The sequence below is a fragment of the Vulpes lagopus genome, chromosome 2 (genome assembly GCF_018345385.1).
Source record: "Vulpes lagopus strain Blue_001 chromosome 2, ASM1834538v1, whole genome shotgun sequence".
NCBI lineage: Eukaryota > Metazoa > Chordata > Mammalia > Carnivora > Canidae > Vulpes > Vulpes lagopus.
This window is the reverse complement of record NC_054825.1, coordinates 92,440,709-92,463,900: the sequence shown is the minus strand read 5'-3', so window position 1 is coordinate 92,463,900 and position 23,192 is coordinate 92,440,709. Positions and strand designations below refer to the sequence as shown.

Genomic DNA, 23,192 nt, shown 5'->3' with positions numbered 1-23,192 from the left:
ATTTATTCTTAAAAAGAAAAAAAAATACTGGTATTTAACAAGGTAAGAATTCTTAAGCACCATCTAAAAGTTCACAATATAACTTCCTTTATCAACTCCAAGTTGCTCTGTCTCGAAAAACAGATCTAGAAATTTTAGTATTTTGAAAAATTATAGTGGCTAAACTCTTCCATTCTATGAGCCACAATTCATCCAAATCATTTCAATACATAATTGTCATTCAATTTTGGTGATAAAAAGCAACAGAGAATAAGTATGCATATGTACAGTTAGCATAGTTCAATCATGTTTCAAGTAGGAAAAAAATCATCTTGTTATGACCATCATTGAAGTATGAACAATATGCATGCAATCCAGTTATCCATGCTTCCTTCAGTGTTCACAAATTTTAGCAAAGTTGAACTGTGTGACTAGAGTTATACAGGAAGAATTCAAGCATTTGCATGTGGGTTAAATGTTTCTTTAATAGGATAAATAGGTGATTGCTTTGTAATTTAAGGGATGTACCTTACAAGTTGAAATCTAACAGTGATTTTCATGGACCACTGGTTTTGTTTATGTGGATTGTTAGTTGTATTTGGGGTTAAGCCATGCAATAATCCTCATGACACTGACAAAGATTGTGACAAACCAGTGTAGTTCTTAGGTAAAACTGTGAGGTCAAAATAGGAAAAAGAAAGTTTGCTTCATTTGAAATTTCTCCTGTAAGTACATACAGGGACTAGCCAAGTGACTACGCCCATTGAAACTGCCAAGGCTGCCCAGCAACGTCCTCTCTGAAGACCTGGCAAATTAAAGCTTCACTGAAGCAGAAGGCTTGAAAAATAAAGGGGGGAAGAAACTATTCAGGGCACAGAGTAATGCAAGGCAGTAGTGACCATGTTTTAAAATAGGTACTTTACCCTGTGTGTTCTCAAATTGCAGTAGACAGTAGAACTCAAGGGAGGTGGTACTGCCTTAGAAGGGCCTTTGAACATGAAGGAGTGGTTCTGACTTTTGGGTTTTACAGTGACTGGGCATGCTACTGGCATTTAGTCAGCAGGGGCTTAAGATATAAAACATCTTGCAATGCATGGAACATTTCTGTAAACAAAGAATTGCCCAGCTCCAAATGCCAATGGCACTCCCACTGAGAAACACTGATCAACAGTGATCAACTGCTCATAGGTACAGTATGTGTCAGCAATGTGACAAGTTAAATGATATTCTTCGTGTAGGAAATCCTAGCATGGTTAAAAATGACTCCTGCCTATAAGGTTGGCTTTCAGTGAGAATAGCTGCCACAGTATTCTCTTTATTTTATTTTTGCCAGAAATCTTACAGGGATTTCTTAATTTGGAATGACCTTGTGAACTATGCTTCCACTGTTTTCTAGATAATGTTAATGGTTGTTCCCATTTTCTATAGAGCTTAAGCTTAATTATTACCAAAAAGTAAAGGGAAAGTGAAAATGAGAATTGTTTTGGGAGTATTTCTACCTTTCTCCCCACCACCCTTTGGTCACCGTCAAATTATAGTAGTTCCTTGTGCTCCTCTTTGAGACTTGGGTTTGAACTACTTAAAGATGAGCTTTCTCTCAGAAAGATGATCTTATTAATTTGATGATAACTTTTGCCCTTGTATTCCCCTGTAGGACATATTTCAGTTCCAGAAGTTCATTCTGCTCTGCCAAGCAAAACAATGTGATACATTCTGCCAATAAGAAGACAGTAAATACTCAATAGTGGAATATAACCTATTTCAAGAGGTCAAGGGACAACTCTGTAAATAAATTACATCTTAGTGGTTCCTTACTGCTCACATCATACTCTAACGATGTGAAAAAATTAGTTCTTGTCTCAAATTATATACTCGCACTAGTAAGGGTAGGGTTAATAACATGACTGGAATTTGGGAATGTTTCAGTTACTGTACTGATAAAATGACATAAATGTACATATTTTCCACCTCACCTATTTTGAGGAAGATTTCTGTGTTTAATGTGCTGCTAGGACCTTTTAAAAAATAGTAAACTGAAGAAATTTTTGAGCAATGTGGCACGGAATTATTGCAGGATGTAACCTAAATTATGGGTTTTAAGAAATCATCTCTCATTTTCAATATCTGATGATTTTTGAAGGGTATATTCAATTCCTTTACTGTCTTAAACAGATTTTCACTTACATTTCAAAACTTTCTAACTATATAGTTACTAACATTAGAGAAAGATAAGTGACTACAGTCAATATATTAATAAAGGACATGAAAATGGAACCAGAAAGTCTGTTTTCCTGGGGAAATCAGAGAGACAGATTAGTTTGCTTTTTCCTCCATTTAAAACAGTTATTCAAATACAACAAATGGTTCTCTGAATATAATAGATTTAGCTTAAATAATTTAAGGAATTAACATAAAGGCTAATTATACCAAATATAAAAAATGCAAGACATTTCACATACACAGGGAATTATCAGGCAGGGCTGCCTTAAATTAATGCTGATCACCAGAGGACTAATTTTGTCAGACCACAAAGATGCTGATAAAGCCCACGGCATCTTCTTACTAATGTCAATGTTCTTTTGCTTCATTTTAAAAAAGACAGAAATGGCCACTTTGTGTTTTACAGTCTGTCTGGTTCCTTCCTGCCTGGGATCTTCCAGGATATGGTTTGTTTTCTTCCCTAATCATATCTTGGGGACTCAGGAAAATTCACTCACTGCCTCTATGTCAGCCTAATGTCTCACTTTGTAAAAGGGGAAAGCCTGGTTTGTGTTGCAACAGCCCAATTCACACACATTTATTTTTTTCAAAGAACTGTAGCTTATTGGTTGGATAACAGAAATGCTGGCATTGAGCAGAGGGTGGTCCACATCTTTGTATTCTTTTAGGGTTGCCAAGCAAGAGATCTCTGGATGGGATGCTGGGTGAATATGCAGTGTTTCTGCCTTTAAAATGAGTTACTAACACCAAGCCTTATTCTGAAAAATACAGTTTAGCTCATCATCCTTCGATTCTTTCCATAGATTTTATTTAAAGAATCATTCTAATGTTATAACTGTTGGTTACAATCCCAAAATATTAGATTAGCAGAGGTAATGTTTTTGACTTTTTAATTTTGCTCTAACTTTTAAACTTTTCTCTAAATGTGTCAGTTGGTATGAAGAAAAGTGTGGGTAGTTCATAAGTCTGACATATCATACAAGCAAAACAATATATTGAGAGACTGGAATCTTTGTACTGGTTATGTCTCATTGTAGGGAAGAAGAAACTGCATCATAGGCACCATGAATGGGAAAATATTGTTCCTTTTATCAACGAAGTAGAGACTTTCTATGACTTGTATCTTGAGTGCTAAAAAAGTGTTAATGTCTTATGTTTACCATTTTATAGTTGTCTTGTGATTAGAAATTATGACAACACTTAAAGATTTTAAGTATAGAAAATTAAAATAACATTAAATTTCTTGGAATTTTTCCCAAGACACAAAAATGATAATATAATAACATTACAAGGAAAAGGATGACTTCGGCAAAAAATTAGAACAAAGTTAATGTCCATGGTTGGATTGAAACACTATGAAAGGAACAAAACCTTTCAGCCAGAGAAAGTAACTTGGGCAGAATATTTTTCTCAAGAACAAAAATACATCTTATACTAGTAATGAAGTGACACAAGAGCAGAATATGGGTTTATTATGCATGTAGCTGAGTGCAGCAAGAGGTGTAACAATGCTGCTTACTTAGATTTAAAATGGCCCTGGCTTTCTCTAACAGGCCAATTGGGGCTAAAACTTTTTAATTTTAAGCAAAATCATCCAATTTCAAGTGGTTCTACAAAATATAAATGAATGAAAGGATCCAAATTTATCTACCAGATTAAATGTTTGCTCTTTTGGTTGAAATCACAAATTACAGTCTTCCATATCATGAACCAGAAGCATTTCAGAAAATTCTAGCCCAAGCTCCGAGAATAAAATAAAGTCTACTAGGTCTTGTCTTGTTATTATGTCTCATGTGTTTTTAATAAAAGGAGCACAAAACAATCATGAAAGAACAATTGAATGCAAGGTAGTATTTACATCTGATCATATGTACTTGGAAGCAGAAGCCATGCTGTGCCTGCGACTCCACAGAAAATAGCAAGATGGCAATTGAGGGTTTCTTAATGTAAACAATACTGACTGTAGGCTCACAGGGAAGCCTTCCATGACTTTAATCTCACTGATTCTTTTGCATTGCAAGTCAATGCTATATTTATGGATGCAATCTGCAGACTCTTAAAATACAAAATGAGGTTCTCCTCATTTGCAATTTAGCAGAGATTTTCTGTGTTTTTGTAAGCCTTCGGGTGAGTATTTTGATGCATTTACTTAATTTTTTGATAGCAGCAATCCAACTTAATGCAGCCCTGAAAATAAGTAGTCCTTTCCACGCCCACTCGGAACTAACTGTCGGCAGAACACCTGCATTTGCTTAAGTTTTAACTTTGGACTCGGATTTTTTTTTTTTAAAGGTGTTGTGATTGTCAATATATTATCTTCCTTAGATCAGGTATGGTTGCTTCGACTTTGACGATAATCAAGCTAGGGAAAGACCACAGATTTATTTCTAAAGCTTCCTACAGATTTATAGGATCACATTCATCTGACTTTATTCCCAGTCCTGTTATCCTTGTAGAAGTTTGGTACATTAGATAAGGAGTATTAAAAAAAAAAGTGTGTACAGGTAGGCTACTTAAAACATGCAACAAAATTTGGGCAGGCATGCTTGTTAAGAGTCAATAAAAAGTCTCTTGCATTTAAGAAAAAGATGCATGAAAACACGCAGACTTATTTCTGGCAATTGGATTCACTGGCACAACATAAAATAATGGTACTATACTGCACCAACATAACGGTGAAACAAGAATATTCTTCTAGGATCAGGTCTTTAAGGAATCCACATTAGGTGATTAGATCCCCAAATCCCTTAATAAGTTCTCAGCTACCAAAAGGCTACTTCAAAAATATTTATGCTTCCATTTTCTCTTTTCTTCATTAACATAATGAAATATTTCTCTTTTTTTTTCTGATTTTCAATCCCCACCCCTTTTTAGTGCCCAGAAATTCCAGGCCCCATTTCTCTTTAACCTGTACTCTACAATTTGGCTTTCTGGTAATAGGGAGCCAGTGATTGTCTTCTGCTCATCTTCTTTGATTAAAACTCCTGATTTACCCCTCCATACACATTCAGGACAGCAGAGTCACTGTACCCCTCCCTTTGCTTCTTGGCCCCATCTGAGCCATGCAGGTGGGGAGCACTTTCCATACACTTCCTTCACCAGTTAACAGGAAACACACACATTCTAATCCCAGTGCAATATCAGGTTTTCAGGAAGAGAGGCATCCCCAATGGATGATCAGTCTGTGTTTCCAAAGAGTCTCACACTTCGTTAGGGACGGTGAAACCTGACACAAGAAACAGAAATTCTGTTAGAGAAGCACAGTGGCAATTAGTAAACCAAACAACGTAATGTTTATAAATAAAGGCAGCTCTAGACATCCCCCAACTGAACTACTGTTATAAATTACTGTCACAACAGAATACTGTGACAAAGGTTAGGCTGGAAAGCAGAGACAGTCCCTATACAAAATGTTCTGGTTATATTATCCAGGATACAGAGCAACCAATACACAAAACGTCACTAATCTTGAGGGTCATGTCTGACCTGTACTGAGCAGAATGGGATGTTTTCATAAAGGATTTGGTTACACCTGGTTTGTAGTTTTAAATATTTTATTTATTTATTCATGAGAGACAGAAAGAGAGAGAGGCAGAGACATAGGCAGAGGAAGAAGCAGGCTCCTTGTGGGAAGCCTAACATGGGACTCGATCCCAGAACCCCAAGAATCATGACCTTCGCCGAAGGCAGATGCTCAACCACCAAGCCACCCAGGTGCCCCTGGTTTGTAGTTTTCAAGGAAACCATCAACAAATAGTCCTTATTGGTTTAGCTTCAGCCTCTCACTGCTTCCCAATAAAGACTCCAAATCTACCTTTTTTGCCTGGATTTCCAAATGCCTGCCAAGCATATTCAAGCATATTCATCAAAATGTTCCACTAAGCATGTCCACAACTATACAAATTATCTTTTCTTGTAAATATGCCTTTGCACTTTCTATCTTGTTAAACAATCTATCTTCTAAAAGACTTTTAGTCTAGGACTCTCAGATTTGCAACTCTGTTCTCTCCTTCACCCTCCAGATCCCACTAGACACTAAGTCTTGCCTTGATTACCTATCTTCGGTTCCATTAAAGTTTTCCCATCTTTTGCTAGTGCTATTTGAACAGCATGCTAACTAGCTAGCTGGTTTCACACCCCTCCATGGGAGTTATTGAACATTCCTGTGTTTTTGGAGCTTTGTGCTTTGTGTACAAGCTATGTTTTGTAATATTGCAATCCCCTCCCTTCATTTCCCATCTATGTTTTCATATTCAAGATCAAGGCTAAAAGTCATCTCCATAAAGCCTTATGTGATCTACTTCTTCAGCCTATTTCTGTGATTCCACATCTACGCAACTCTTTAGTATTTCATTTGTCTTGTATAATCTAATGTTCATTTGGCCTAATAAACCAGTCTAATTCATTTCCCTGTCCCAGGCTCAGAGATTTGTAGATCAAATCTATGCCCCACATTGTCACTAGCAGTGTCATCATAAGCACTCATCTGATCATTCCAGTTTTTTTTTTTTAAGATTTTATTTATTTATTTGAGAGAGAGAGAGAGTCAGAACACACACACAAGGGGAGCAGCAGAGGGAGAGGGAGAAGCAGGCTCCACACTGAGCAGGGAGCTCAATGTGGGGATCAATCCCAGAACCCTGGGATCATGATCTGAGCCAAGGGCAGATATTTAACCAACTGAGCCACCCAGGCACTCCTCAGTTGTTGTAATATCATTGTATTATTCTCCTTTCCCTATGAAGTAAAATTTATATTTCTTAGAGTAGTGATAAGGCCTTTCAGAATGTGGCCCAAACCATGTTTCTCTGCATTACTACTCCCAAAATACCCTCAGTTCCAATCATTTACCCCCAAATGCTATCCACTTTTGTGCTCTGTCTTTATCTTATCTTTCTTCCATCTCCACCTCCTTCAATCTCACTCTGAGTTCTCCAAACTCCCCTTCCTCTGTTCCGATAAGACTTGGTTTATCACAGTTATTTATCACAGTATATGACCTTTGTAGGTATGTCTACTCAGATAGGCACTGAGGAAAAACCTGCTTTTAATCAGTTTCATATACTCACAAAATACAGTATCTGGCACATTGGACAACTTAAAAAATTCTGCCATGTGGAATCAAAGCATTAAAAAACGAAAAATTAAAGATATAAGAACAGCTGAAGAGTTAAAAAATGAAAAATTAAAGATATAAGAACAGCTGAAGCATATGGGCTATAATTTGATCATTGGATAAGCAGCATGATAGATGCATGGGGCTTGTTATACTACTTTTACATGTTTGACTTTCCAAAACTCAAAATAAAAATAAGACATACCAACCTTACCAAAACTTGAAAATATGTTGTGACCAAAAGTAGGGATGTATCCGGATGTATCTCCTTTGGGTTCAACTTCTAAGGTTTAGCCCTAACCACAACCTTGGGAGGTAGGTAAATTTCCATAATCTTACATGTGCTAAATGGAGACAATGTTCCTGTTACAGTCACTTGGGTATTGTCCTCTGACTATGTAAAATCCTTACTCAACTCAGGGCCTTTGTACTAGCTCTTTCCTCTAAATGGGCTGGCCCCCTCTCGGAGGTGGAATGTTTTTCTCTCCTCCAACAGCACTGATAGCTTCCTCTTGTCATTTAAATCACAGAATAGGTTGTATTTCCCTAAGAGACCCATTTCCTCGCCACCCTAACTATATCCACCCTTGTCCCTTCCATTGCATCCAGTTATATTTTCTTGATAGTATTTAGCACAATTTGAAATTATGTCATGTTTATTTATTTGTTCACTTGCTAATGGTTTGTCTCCCTCACTAGAACATAACCATGTGAGAGTGAGGACTTTATCTGACACGTTCTAAATTCCCAGGGTCCAGAACAGAGTCTGACTCACTCTATGTGCTCAATCAATACTTGCTGAATGCATAAACAACGGAATACATACATACTAGGGCACTTAGAAAGTTATTTCATAACTTTCTATGAGTAATTCTTGTAACTGAAGAGTCTAATCATGAGACACCTCCACCATATTAACTACAATAGAATTTATACTAATCTGTGATACCCCCATGATAGGATAGTCCATCAGGCTTTCTAGAAAGAGCCAACCATAATCTGAAGAAATATATATAAATTCTATAAAGATATTTTAAAATAGTAATTTAAACCTCTTAAATCAATCTTTTTATATAAAATATGAGAGGCAGATAATGACAGCTGAAATTACTAATGTTTACTACGTGCCCAGCACAAGTATTACCTTATTACCTAGTTTATCCTCAAAACAATCCTATGTATGTATTCGTGTAACCCTCTGTACAGATGCAGAAACAGACACAGGGATGCTAAGTCATGTGCCCAAGGCACAGAGCTAGTAAGGGGAGGTGCCAGGCTCCAGACTCTATTCCTAACCTATACCAGACTATGAGACCAAAACATGTCTTCAATTATACTTTCATTCAAAGAGTTTTCTTGGTGCCCTCTTGGTAGAATGCAAAGGAAAAGGTAATCAGTTAGATTTCTAAATCCGTAGTTAGTTTTGATGAATTTTGACCATAGAAAAGTCCTGTTCCACATCCTAGGCTACACTTCTCTTTTTTTATAAAGATTTTATTTATTTATTTTAGAGAGAGCTAGAGAGAGACATGAACAGGGAGAGGGGCAGAGGGAGAGGAAGAGAGAGAATCCCAAGCAGACTTTGCACTGAGGGGGCCTTGAGATCATGACCTGAACTGAAATCAAGAGTCTGATGCTTAACCTACTGAGCCACCCATGTGACCCCTGGGCTATACTTTGATAGCTATAGTTCTCTCAAAAACATCTGCCTTTTGCCACAAAAGGAACTAGATGAGAATGGGCTCACACAAACTTTTTGCAATTACTAGAAAAGGCAAGTCCAGTGATGTCCTTGCAGTTGAAATGAGCACTATCCTTTCTCTCCGTTCGAGGACACACAAGCACTATCCACACCATGTAAAGGAAGCAGGAGCCTTGGGGGCCCTGACAATACAGGCACATATACTGCACCTGCAGGGTCCTCACACTATGAGCTATCAAGGTCCCTCTTTGTTAGGTTCAGCTTTTCTAGGAATTAAATACTAACTCATCTAATTTAGCAATTATTTTAGCCCTCTCCTATTTTGCTGGGCTTTGTACACCAAACACTCCACAATGCCCTGATCTTCATCTGGTTCTGCATTCAAAGGACAAGCATGGGGAAACATGACATGACAGGTTTGATCTTCCCACCTAATGTTCTAATGTCTGTGGGATGAAGAAGGTAAATTACTGAGTTGAGATCAAAGTGAGTAGTCAGTGGACCAGAAGAGGTTTAAAACGTTCTAAAGCTCAGCATTTTCCTGGAAAGCGTCCTGCTTTTAATTTCCCAAAATTAGCAGGAGGACATGATAAAGTTTTTTGTTTTTCCCGCAGGCACTATTTGCCCACGGATCCCATTAGAGAACAAATTCCACATGTGGATTGCTGGAAGGTCATAGGTCATCGGCATAGCTCCTAGGGCCCTGTTAGAGAGGGTGATCAACCGATAGTGTGAATGCAACAATATGCTGACAAAGCTAGGGTCAGAAATGTACCCTCTTTTCATATGGACTGTCAGATCTGGTTTTAAAAAAACAAAAACCAAAAACCAAACAAAAAAAAGAACCCACAAAACAAACCTCATATATTTTCTTACTATCATATCAGAAAAGGATGTTTATATTCTGTTTAAATCAGGCATCTTTTCTTCAAATTCAGCTCCAAATTTTATGGTTAGAGGTACTGAAAATGTAAATTGTTCTTACATTTGTTACTACTCAATGGTATGTACTCATTTTGAAATATGAGAAGTTCAGCTTTACCTCCTAAGAAGTTTGCCTATCTGACAGAATGACAGTTTGGCTTTAGGCTTCCAGTTGAAGCCCTAAGGATACTGAAGCTTTTGTCCACTCTTTTTCAGAACTCTCCGGAGGCTTAAATTTGAAGTTACCTATATTTTCTTATTATTAAAACTGGAATACATATCTCTTATTTTTCATACTGTTAAGAGGAAGTGAATGGGGAAGGAGAACTATTTTTAAGTCATAGAATTCAGGTAAAGATCATGCTTTTCCATAAAGATGAGTCCTCCACAAATTAATATATAAATACTTACCTTCTTGAAAATCATTCAGGTAATAGAAAATAGAAAATTACTCACAAATGTAAAATGTTACTTTCCTATACTTTAGACCTGTTTGATAGATACAGAAATCCTGAATAATTCATTTCTCCTTTATTTAAAAGGGTTTCATTGTCAAGGCAAATACATGTTAAACAAACAAGCAGGTTCTCTTAAATCACAGCTCCTAAATCTACCTGAGGAGTCAGACCATATGCTGGACGGGCTTTTATGATTCCAAACACTCAGCTATATGCTTTCAACTCTGGTGGTTAAAGCAGCATTTTGCAACTTTTTAAAGTTTCTGTCTGGATACATGCAGCACCCATGGAAGAGAACATCACTACAGAAAAAGCTTCATCATTCCCCTGTGAAGCACCCCTTATTTTGATTGAAGTCCCACACATAACTGCTCCTACGTCACATTTTGATAAGCATATCTATTAGCTGAAAAGCAGTTTAGCTGTAAATCTATGTGAGAGTCATCACTCAAGATGGTATAGAACAAGATAATTACTTTAAATATACATGCCCACACCCACACACCTATTTCAACATAGTCACATTAAAAGAGTTGGAAAAGTAAAGAAAAAAGCCCCCCCAAACTATAACTCCATTTAATAAGAAACTATTAAGAGCTTATGGATGTTATTTCCTATTTTTTCTATGCATCTGAATTTTATTTATTTTTATTTATTTATTTTAAAGATCATATTTATTTATTCATGAGACACAGAGAGAGAGAGAGAGAGAGGCAGAGACACAGGCAGAGGGAGAAGCAGGCTCCATGCAGGGAGCCTGATGTGGGACTCGATCCTCGGGACCCCAGGATCATGCCCTGAGCCAAAGGCAGGCGCTAAACTGCTGACCCACCCAGGGATCCCTGTATCTGAATTTTAAATAAAACATACCATTGCTATTTACAGCTTTACCAGTATCCTGATTTTTCCCCTTAACAATATGCCAGTGATCTCTGGAGACCCACTTTGATTCTAAGAGTGTCAATTCAATGATTCTTTGCTTAACATAACAAATAAATAATTTATAAGCTAAAAGAATTATAAACATGAAAGTCCTACACTTCACACTCTAAAAAATACTCTTACTTAAGAATTCAAGTTTGCTTTTATAAAAGTGGTATTCTCTCTTGATTATAAATCTAGTCCATGTGGACACTTAAAAAAAATTCTGGAAAACAGAGAATATCCTAAAGATTACAACTATGCATAATCTTACCACTTAGTTATAACCATTTTAAAATTTAGTTTTTAAGTAAAATTTGACCTTTCATACAATTTATCTTTATAGTTTAGTGAATTATTTTAAATTGTAAAAATGTCATTTACTATGGAAAGGAAAGTGGCATTACTTTGCTATGGTGATCTCCTTCTAGAATGCAATAATCCTATTAAATAATACATTGCCTGTCAAATGGCCTTTTGAGTTTTGAACAGTGGGCTGGGTGACCCAGGCAGCTATTGGTGGCAGAAAACACTGGATGTGGCCAGATGAGCAGGGAGTGTTCTAAGAAGCCAAGGTTAGAACTTGGTACCTCTCAGGCCACAGGATAAAGTCTCATGGGAACCACTAGGCCTCACCCTTGTTTCATGGCCCCAGAATGCATTACAATGCCAGAGAGCCATCTAAAAAATACTAGGAGAAACTAGGGGAATTAGATGAAAGGGTGGATCACTCTAATTCTTCACTGCTGCAGATCAAAGATGTCAGTTAATTTTAGTGCTAGCACATTATTAAAAAAAAGCTACTATGATGGAATCTTCATTTACAGAAAGAGAACTTAGGGAATGGATCCTTTATTTTTCTTTTAAATATTTGTTTTTGATAGTAAACGCTCGTATTCCAAAAATTCATAGTGAAAAACCTCCTTCTCCTGCCTTCCCCTATTTACCAATTCTCCTCCCCAGAGGCAACCAATGTTATCAGCTTTTTGTGAGTCTCTCCAAAACTCTTTGATTCTTCCAGTGCTGACTTAGATACAACACTGTGTGAAAGATTATCTCTGGATAAAGAGATGCCTCGGCAGAGAGACCAGGGCTGCCTCAACCACTTTATTAACCACTCTAAATCTGCAGATAGTTAATAGATTTAGGTTTTGAATGGCAGGCTTACTTGATATAAGGAGATAATGTCTGGCACTAATAAGAAGAGCTAATAAGTAAGCTGCTCTGTATCTAGATTGCATTTAAAGGGATAGGTAATGATCCACAGCCTGTATATTCCTTCCAAGGGTAGCTGGTGCTAAGAGCAGCACTATCTTCTACATAAGCAATTTTCTAAATGTAAAAACATCATATTTTGGTATTATTTTGATTAGACTCAGTAGTGTTTACCAAACCATCTTCCTCTTAAAAGAAATACTGAAAACAATTTGAAAATTGTAAGCATGATTTTTTAAGTCTTAGAGCCAAAGATTTCTCTGCTGGAATGCAACTCTAATGATGTAATACAAATTAGTGGAAAAAAAGCAGCAGATGTTGGCTTTGTTGCCAGGTTTTAAGGAGTACTTAAGCAAGGCATATTTATCTTAGGGATATGAATATTTAATTTTTCCTTATCTGTATAGACATTTTAAAGAGTGCTAATCAATATATTTTTTGGAAAACTTTTAAATCTTACCCTTGTTACAAAAAAAAAAGCCTATAATTTTCTCTTGAAATTCAGCTCATCCCTATTTACATCTATTAATATTTACTTAAACAATAAAGATATCGATAGACTTTTGTACTATACAAGTACTCTAAATTTCTGTAGATGAGTAAATACAGAAAAATAGCCAATGGAATTGTGAAGGTGAAAGAATACCCTACCAGATATATAAACGGACTACAAATCTACTCTAATTAAACAGTGTGACATAGTGTATAGATACGCAACAGATCACTAGAGCATAATAAAGAATCCAGGAACTGATTCATGTGTATATGAGAAGAAGAATTTCACATCAAGGGAGAAATAAATGGGGCAATGGATTACTGATCTATTTATTTATTTTTGTTTCAAGTTTTTATTTAAATTCTAGTTAACATATAGTGTGTTGTTGGTCTCAGGAGTAGAATTTAGTGATTCATCACTTGCATACAACACCCGGTGCTCATCACAACACATGCCCTTCTTAATGACATCACCCATTTAGGTCATCACCCTACCACCTCCCTCAACTCTCCATTTGTTCTCCATAATTAAGACTTTCTTATGGTTTGCCTCCATCTTTTTTTTTCTACCTTCCCCTATGTTCATCCATTTTGTTTCTTAAATTCCATGTAAGAGTGAAATCATATAGCATTTGTCTTTCTTTGACTTGTTTCACTCAGCATAATACATTCTAGCTCCATCTACATGGTTACAATGTCAAGATTTCATTCTTTTTGATGACTGAATAATATTCCATCATATATATACATGCTACACCTTCTTTATCCATCCATCCTGATTACTGAGTCAGAACAAAGTAAAGTTAGTTTACTCTCTTGAATCACACAAATAAATGCCCAATGGATGAAAAGTCCAAGTGTAAAAAAAAAAGCATATGTAAAAATTGAAGATAATAGACTTATACTCTATAATCTTCACAAGACATAAGAAGTAAAAGTACAATGAAGACACAAGACAATGAAGTAGAAGTAACAATATAGACACATTTGAATGTGCAAAAATTTAAACAAAAGACCTAGGAAAAAAGTTAAAACATGAACAACAAATTGAGGAAAAGTATGGTGACATATATAATAAAGAATCAATATTCACAATATCTAAGGAGTTTTTACTAATCCACATGAAAAAGATAACCCAAAAGAAAGCTCACCAAAGTAAATAAAAAATAAAAAATAAATGGTCGATAAAGATATATAAAAATACCCAACCTTATAGAAATAAACAAAATAAAATATTGCTGTTTATTCTTTAGACTATATACCCCTTGCCACCACCACCACCATTGTCCTATCCCACCAGTGCTGATGAGGGTGATACACTAGGACTGCTCATAAACTGCAGGTCACATAGCAGCATCTTTCAAAATGTAAAAAATACATATCCAGTGACTTAGCAAATCCACCCATGGTACTAGTACAAAAATATTGGCAATGTATGCACAAAGATATACTTACAAAGAAAGTCAAGTCACTGTTTTACTAATGAAACACTGAAAATTCCATAACATCTACCACTAGAATAATTATTTGATAACTAATGGTATATTATTTATAAAATGCCATAAAGTCATTCAAATGAATAAGATATACTAACATGGACAGCTTTTTTAGATGCTCCGAGGATGTACATAAAGGCATGTGTACATATACGCAGATCATACATATTCAGCTACATGTTTATAAATGCAGAAAAATGTCTAGAAGGATCTAAAACAAACTTTTACCAGTGATTAGCTATGAGAACAGAAGTGAAGTTGAGGAAGAAGGGAGTGAAGAGTGTTTTCATTTTTATTTGAAGGATTTTTATACTGTTTGAAGCTTTATTAGAATATATCGTTCGTGCCCATAACAAATATAGATGCAATGATGACCTTTATTCTCCTTGTAACCTTTTTTTACCTGTTCATAGCATACAATAGAAGAGAAAGAACCTCTTTCAGTGTAAATGTATATTTTTTCATAAAACTGAGAACTTCCAGAGAAATGCATTTTAAAAATTTTATTATTTTCTATTTTAGTTTATTCTTCATATAATTATATCAAATGAAAATGAGGTAATAAGATACTATGATTTCTAGGAAAACTATGCAGAAGTCAAACTATCCTGAATGACATAGAGTATGTTGAGTGCAGTCACTATATCTCAGGGGTCAGGACTCAAAAGCACAAACACGTGCGCATGCTATTTTTTCAGTTACCGGGAGGTCCCAGCCAACTCGATGTCACCATAAATATTCAGCCACCTTATTATGATCAACTTTACTGGAGTAGTATGACCACAGGAGTCAAATATCAGTATGAACTTTCACTGACCCCACACAAGTGGAAGGGAGAAAAGGCAGAGACAATAGGTCTGGCTTGATATGGGTATGTCACTGGTCTAAGAGTTGATTGGGATAGGATGCAGCCCTCAAATAGAGAAAAATCCTATAAATTCAGATGGCTAACAGCCCTGGATGCATTTATAAAAAAACATGATATAGGAGGAACAAAAACAAATAGAACTCCCCTAAAAGAAAGGGGAGTTTCTTCTGCATACCAGACATTATCATAGGAGTAATAGCATTGGAGCAAGGAGGCCCCTACCAACTTTAGGGAAGGGGTTTGCTATTAAATTATGAAGCTATACCATTATTATTATTTTTTTTAATGGGACATGCTCTCAGCATGGAATACCACTACCAACAGGAATCACTGTGGATAGAGTGGCACTATAATGTACGCCTGTCTTGCACAGGCTGTTTTGAGCCTAGGGAATCAGTATTTGCTTTCCAAAAAGACCTACTGTGATCTTCTTCAAGTAATCATCTGTCCTGTTATGTATTCTAACAATTCAATTCTTAAAGATTTAATTGACATGCAAATTTTTTTGGAATATACATGTTACAGGAAAGCAAAGCACATACACGTTAGAGAGAAATAAACAGAACACCTGTGAAGGCGGGCTGGGAACGGGGGGGACCGGTGCGGGCGGTCAGACTGTATGATTACTCAGGTCCCTTCTGGTTTTCGCAGAGGAATAAACTGAAACCAAAGGGTACTGGGAGAAGAAAGGGTAGGATGATTGTAATCTTCTGCAGCAGCAGTAAAAATTAGATTCCTAGTCTAATTTAGGTCTTTTGAAAACGGAGTTTCTATCTACTCTAAGTTATGTCTACTGTGAGCCCCAAACAGACACACAGGTGCCCATAGTGGCTCTCTCATCTTTTCTGGGCATAAAACTTCAACTGAGTCTCTTTAAGAACAGAATAAATGATTCTAAGGCTTGTCTCCTGGCCCAGAAAATAAGACTAAGAAAGAAACCAGCACATAGCCCTTTGGAATGATTCAGACTTCTGTGAAAGAAAAAAAGAAGACTTAATTTTAGAAATGTTCATTAGATGGTGTTATGTTCATCTGTATTTAAAAAAAAGTTAACTGTGGTAAAACAGACAGAACATAAAATATGCTGAACTGCATTTTGCTCACCTACCTTGTAAACTGTCGACTCTCTTCGTGAACTTCCATTTCTGTGCTTTTAAATTCATTTAGTTCTTTCCTTATTGCTGCCTAAATAGGAAAAAAAAATAGATAAACAGAACTGTTACTAAGGTCACATAAATCCCCAGCATATACGCATTAACAAAGCAGACATTCTTTTAAGAAGTGTCTTGTAAAAAAAGATCCTCATTTCTACTAGGTAAAGGTAAGACAATATCCTGCTATAGCCAAACTAAAACCAGGGCAGATTTCCTTCAAGTGTCATTGACAAGGAGGAGATGAAGAAGGCCTTTGCTAAACTCATCCTGGGGTCTGGTCTGAGTCACATATATCCCCCACCTTCAATGGCCACAAGGATAGAAAATCATAAGATTTTCTGAGAAACAATGTCATTTTCCTATGAAACTTCTGCATTTCATACCACTCACAGCCACTTGGCTTTGACTAGCTGCCATAGACCTACTGAAAAAGCAGCTGCTATTTATTCTTGCATATTGAAAGTTCAATCAGAATGAAAAATTTCAGCACAACACTTAAAGACACTCAAAGAAAATGTATAATTGGATGTGATTACTATCACCACTTAACAGACACATAACCCATGTCATGTAGATGTCAGGATTTGAAGAGATGCTTACATCCTTCAAGCTGAAAAGCTGAGGGAATCATCAAAATGTTAACATCAGTTATCTATTAATAATAGTGCCCGGATCATGGATGGTTTTTGGTTTCTACTTTGTATTTTTCTTTATTTCCTGATTTCTCTACAAATAATTTATCTGTCATGTAAAGAAAAAATATTAATAAAAACATCCCCATAACCTAACCTCTATGAGAAACAGACTCTGCAGTCCAAACAGAGAATACTACAAACCACAGAGAATGACTTCACTGAGATATATGAAAATCTAGTTTGTGGTTGGAAAACAACGAATTTTAGAAAAAGGGAAAAGACAGAGGGAAGCCCTGAGCCTCTGAGGCCCCTCTCTGGCCTCCTCCCATCACTGACTGTCACTCTGCAATATACAAGTTTTCCCCAACATGCTTGTTAGTGTTCTATTTAAATCCTGCAGTCACAGATCGTCTCATCTCCTTACATGTATTCCTCAGCCACTGCAGTTTCTATGAGGAACCTGTGGCTGGGAACTAGGGCAATAATTCTTGCTACTGAGTTCTGAAAGAGACAAAGCAAGCAGAGAGATACTTGTGGGCCTGAGTCCCTTGTGGTTAAGACCATCCATTTTGTCTCACAAGGGAGATCAACAGTGAGGATACTTTGTCATACTCATTGTAAATACTGATACCTAATCTAGGAGCTGAAACAAGGAACGCACCCTATACTAATGCCAGTTAACATCTATCAGAAAGCCTTACTTGAAAAGAAGTTATTTTAATATGGGTAGTGGCAGAGAATTCTATTTCCATGTTCACTTTAAATTTCTCCTCTGAATTTAAGATTTCAATAGAGGAAGTAGAAAGTACTCTTGGTGTCAGAAGTCATGTGTTGTTGTCCTATCTATGCATTCAATAGTAATGTGACCCTCTGTGAATTATTTTGCTCCAAAACCTGCTTTCCCCTCTGAAAACAGGGATGAGAATTCCTCACAGTATTATAAGGTTTAATTAAGAGCATATATGAAAGAGCTTTCCTTGTACATTGTAAGTATTTAATAGAATGTTGTTACTATGAAACCTCTGAAAGATAATTAAATTTTATTGTGTTTTTTAAAAAAGTTTTTATTTATTTGACACAAAGTGCACACGAGAGAGAAAGAGAGATAGAGAGAGAGAGAGCAAGCACAAGAAGAGGGAGCAGCAGAGGGAGAGTGAGAAAACGAGCAGGGAGGCCAATGCAGGGCTCGATCCCGGGCCTCTGGGATGATGACCTGAGCCGAAGGCAGATGCTTAGCTGACTGAGCCACTCAGGTGCCCCAAGATGAATTAAATTTTAGTTTAAGATTGTGATGAACAATTCTTTCATTGCTATTTAAAGAGTCTACTATGTGCAAGAAGATAATGTCACTAAAAGAGATTCAAAGACAAATAAGGCAAAGTCCTTATTCTCAGTAGTAGGTTGGCTACCAATCTAAGAGTCTGGCAAAAGTCAATGAAAGCATTTGTTTAGAATCAATTGAGATATAGAATCTACAAAAAAGAGTACCCTATAGTTTACTTTTAATTGTAAATTGTGTACTACACATCCCTTACATTAGTAACATCTACAATTCATTTATGACTGTATACATAAGTATTTTTCTTGAGAAAGTCAGTTCAAGAATTTTGGACATATCTCACATGCTCATCTGCAATGTGACTATAATTCTATCATCAAGAAGTGGAGTCTAACTCTCCAGCCTTGAATCTGGATGAATTTTCCCACCGTTTTAAACAACAGAACACAGTAGAGGTGAGGGTGTGCCAGTCTGGGATTTAGGCCTTAAGTAGCCTGCATCTTTTGTTTCCTCTTCTTGGAAGTTAGCTGCTGTGTAAAAAATGTGACTACTCTCAGGAAACCACATTGTGAGAAAGCCAAGGTACAGAAAGAGGCCTGGGAGGATGAGATGCCATGGGGTTGGAGAGAGAGGCCAAGGAGCAAGAGGCACAGATGTGAGAATGAAGGAGCCATCTCAGAAGTGTCGAGCAAAAGAAGATGGTTGAGTCACTAAGGAGTTGATAACCTGAACACCATATCATCTTACAAATAATAAAATCAGGCTTTGAGAGACTGACTGACTTGCTAGAAATCAAATGGGCGCTAAGGGACAAAGATGGGGCTCATACATAGGCCTTCATACTTCAAGTCCCACAGTCTTTCCATTGAAATGAGCTTCAGGACCTAAGTCATCCAGATAATTGCCTCAGATCTCCATGCTGTGTATGCTGGTTTGTAATTAGGAATAATGAGTCAGTTTTAGGCAATGAATGCAATGTGAAATTATAGGGACTGGTAGTTTGAAAATACACATCAGCAAGATGTGACTATACGCAATTAAAGAAATGCAATACTCGTTTAAAAAATTCACTTCAGAACTACCACAATTTTATTCCAAGAGTTGCTTCCTCTTACTATTTAAAGAGCAGGTTTCCTGACAGGGTTATGAGAGGAAAGGAGTAATTAAAGACCCTTTATGTTCAGAAAATATAGATACTATAACCTTAATTCCCTTCTATGCAAATAAGACTAGAGTGCATAAGGACTCTTCCCATAAATGTAAATGGGACTGATTCTGTAGAAAGATACAGGATAGAAAGAGCTAGGCTGCTTTAGTGAGAATGGAGCCTGAACAGTGCTGAACTGGGCCAACACTGTAAGTCACTGAGCAAAAACCAGGTTTTTTTTTTTTTTTTAAGAGTTACTTACTTATTTTAGAGAGAGAGTCAGAGCCTGTATGCAAGAGTGGGGGAGGGGCAGAGGGTGATGGAGAATCTCAAGCAGACTCCCTCCTGGATGTGGAGCCCAACGCAGGGCTTCATCTCATGGCCCTGAGATCATAACCTGAGCCAAAAAGAGTTGCATGCTTAAGTGACTGAGCCACCTAGGCACCCTAGGAACCAGGTATTTCTAAGATTGAAACAAAACAACACCCCTGAGACCAAATACACTGTATTTTTTGATACCATGAGAATTACAGAGAGGAAAAAGGAAAGAAAAATGACTGAAACTAAGTTTAAAATTGACTAGTGATAACTAGTGTTAGAAGGTCTCTTTAATCTCTTCCAGTCTGCTCAAGGGCCACCTGGCCAGAAGCAACAGGTGATTTGTTGAAAAATGGACCCTGCTGCCTTCTCAAATAACATGAGTTAACTTGTGAGACCAGGATTAACTAGAGATCCCATCATTTGATATTTTTTTTGCTTCTTTCTTTGATAAAAATCTGATATGGAACAAGGTGGCAATTTCTTGACTACTTATCAAGCTCAATGCCATGTGTAGGTAAGTGTACTCTTCTTTGCTGCAGGACAACCAGGAACAGGCCAAGAATATTTCTGCATAGAATTAAAATCTCAGTCTTTCCTGTGACCTGTTTAGACAGTGCATTCCTGGAAGGGTACTATGTTCATCTTTATGTACTCAGTATCTAAGACAGTTATTAATATATTATAAGGTTTTAATAAATAATTACTGAATAACTTCTTGGACAAACCCATCTATCAACTGAATTTTCAATTTTCTTTCACTAGATAATTTTAGACTAGATTGTAAACTGAGCCTTCAGTGCACAGTGAAAACGTCACCAATGGGGAACAAAGCTTAGGTTATCAAGCCTACCCTGAATGTAACACTGGTAAGCACTATTACTTATCGATGAGCTGGAACTTTATGGATATACTACCTGATTCCCAAGATGGATGTAAGTGGCTCTACTAGCGAGGAAACCAAAGTCAAATGACTTGGCAAAAATCAAACATCTTCCAAGTGGCCAAATCAGAAATCAAACCCTTAAGTGCCCAGCTCCAAAACCTGCCCTCCCATCTCTACCATGGATGGAGCTCCCATAACCTACCCAGGAAGGTGGCCTTCTCTGGCTCTGCCTGTCCTGTCATCTTAGGGGTCATTTATCTACTTGAGCACAGATACTGATAGACACTATCTCTTACTGTATGTGTGTATGTTTCTAGTGTTCTACTCAAATACAAGAATTCTAAAATTAAAAATGGTATCTTAAAAGGTGAATTAAGCTCAATCAAATTTACAATTAATAAGGGAGGGGACAAAAAAATTCACAATTAATAAGGCATTTCTCCCACCACTTCTCTTTCCCAATTTGAGCAATTTAATAAGACTAGCATATATATGAGATTCTCTACAGTGTTTTCATAGAAAGGGCATTGATTGTTTATTGACTGCTTCTTGATCCCTTCTCTTTATACTTGAACTTCAAAGATTTTTTAATAATGCAAAGTAATACCTTAGTGGGGCTAAGACATAGTACTATTGTTTATTGACTGCTTCTTGATCCCTTCTCTTTATACTTGAACTTCAAAGATTTTTTAATAATGCAAAGTAATACCTTAGTGGGGCTAAGACATAGTACTAAGAGAGAGAAGGGATAGATCCTTTGGGAGGCAGGAAGTTGAGTGTTTATTTTGGGAGCAGAGGTAGAAATACTGCGTTCCAACAGTTTTTTTTTCCCCTCTAAATGGGATATACAGTTCAAAAGTAATAAAAAGTAAAACATGAAAGATAAGTTATAGATTTTTATACCTAATTGGTATAAAATATATTACTTACAGAATAAAATATATACTCATCGAATAAAATACACTATCTTTAACCTGATCATTATGCTTTAGGAAGTGTTTTACAGTAAAAAGCAACAGAAATCCAGCAATACTTGTTATAATAATGATGATTAGCATGTATTATTTTCATTCTAAAATAAAAAAATACATTAAGACCATTAATAGTTTTAGTATCTCTGGGCAATAACTAACATTTTATTATATTCCTAACATCTAGAGAAAACAAATAACTTTATTTTTTTTCAGTGTTAGGTAGAAAATAATATGCCTTGATGTACATTATAATTGTTATTTCTTTTTATATTTTTGAATATTCCAATTTTTGCCAACAAACATGAATCACTTATGTATGCATAATGTAATTACATTACTGACATTTTAAATTGTTGCATTTTTTCTACCTATCTTTAAAAAGACATTTTTTATCTAAAAGAATTACTCTCATTTTTAACACTGTTTTAGTCTAAAAGAAATGATTCTAAATATTTTTTATTCTAAAAGAAATTATTATTTTTGTTGAGAAAAAATATTTACAATATAAATCCAGTTAAAAAATGCTGCCCTTTAGATTTTCACAGTGTAAGGAGAAATAGGAGCGACAATGTCACAGGGTAAAAAATCGGCCTCATATGTGAGGAGGGAGGGGTTCTCTGACTGTGCTCTGGGGCTCAAGGTTTGCTCTGCAGGGGAGATGCCAGTCATGTGTCTTTAAAGTACTCGTGAACAGACGCTCGGCCTGCAATAGAAAAACTGACCAAATACATCTTCCCGTGCAGCTTAGAAGTCCAGCACAAAAATCTATTTTTGTTTCAGCACAAAGTTAAAAAGAAAAATCGTCTCCATTATAACTAGAGACGAATGAGTTTAACCTTTCAATAACAGATATGAATTAGAAACTATTTCTAGGATATGGAAAATTTAATCATTGAGACTCTCACTGCTTGCATACTTTACACCTGCTGTGATCTTTACTCATTTTCCTGGTCACCCCCTACTTGTCTTTGTGAAGTTAAGCATTTGAATATCAAGCTAGCTGGGAATGGTGGATGTGGCAATTATATTTATAAAAGATGGCGGTGTCACACCTCCAGCTCACACGTTCATCTGCAATATGACCTTGCCAAAATCCCCCATTGAGAGGCAGAGCTAATTCCCCTTGCCCTGAAGCAAGGCTGATCTTATTATGGCCTACTTGTAACTAACAGAATGTGGTAGAGTAAGGCTGGGTGTCTTCTAAAGTGGGGTCAGATAAGGCCATATAGCTTTCACCTTGATCTTCTAGGACACTTGCTCTGGGGAAAGCCAGCTACCATTTAAGAAGTCTGACCACTCTGAGGCCACAATGCTGAAAGGCCAAATGTAGGTGCTTTGGTGGACAGCCTCAACCGAGCCCAGCTTCTGAGCCATCCTCTCTGACACCAGACATGTAAAGAAGCAT

General features: G+C 36.6%; 1 protein-coding gene across 3 annotated transcripts in view; it reads right to left on the bottom strand.

Annotated features, from left to right (window-relative positions):
* Positions 1–2,915: 2,915 nt before the first annotated feature.
* PHACTR2 (phosphatase and actin regulator 2) overlaps positions 2,916–23,192 on the bottom strand; it is a 124,735-nt gene continuing 104,458 nt past the window's right edge. For all 3 annotated transcript variants that reach the window (XM_041736597.1, XM_041736608.1, XM_041736603.1), the window contains 2 exons: positions 16,503–16,579; positions 2,916–5,425 (listed from right to left, as the gene is read on the bottom strand). In XM_041736597.1, coding sequence (XP_041592531.1) covers positions 5,410–5,425; positions 16,503–16,579 — 93 coding nt within the window. In that variant the 3' untranslated portion in view covers positions 2,916–5,409. The remainder of the gene's footprint in view (positions 5,426–16,502; positions 16,580–23,192) is intronic.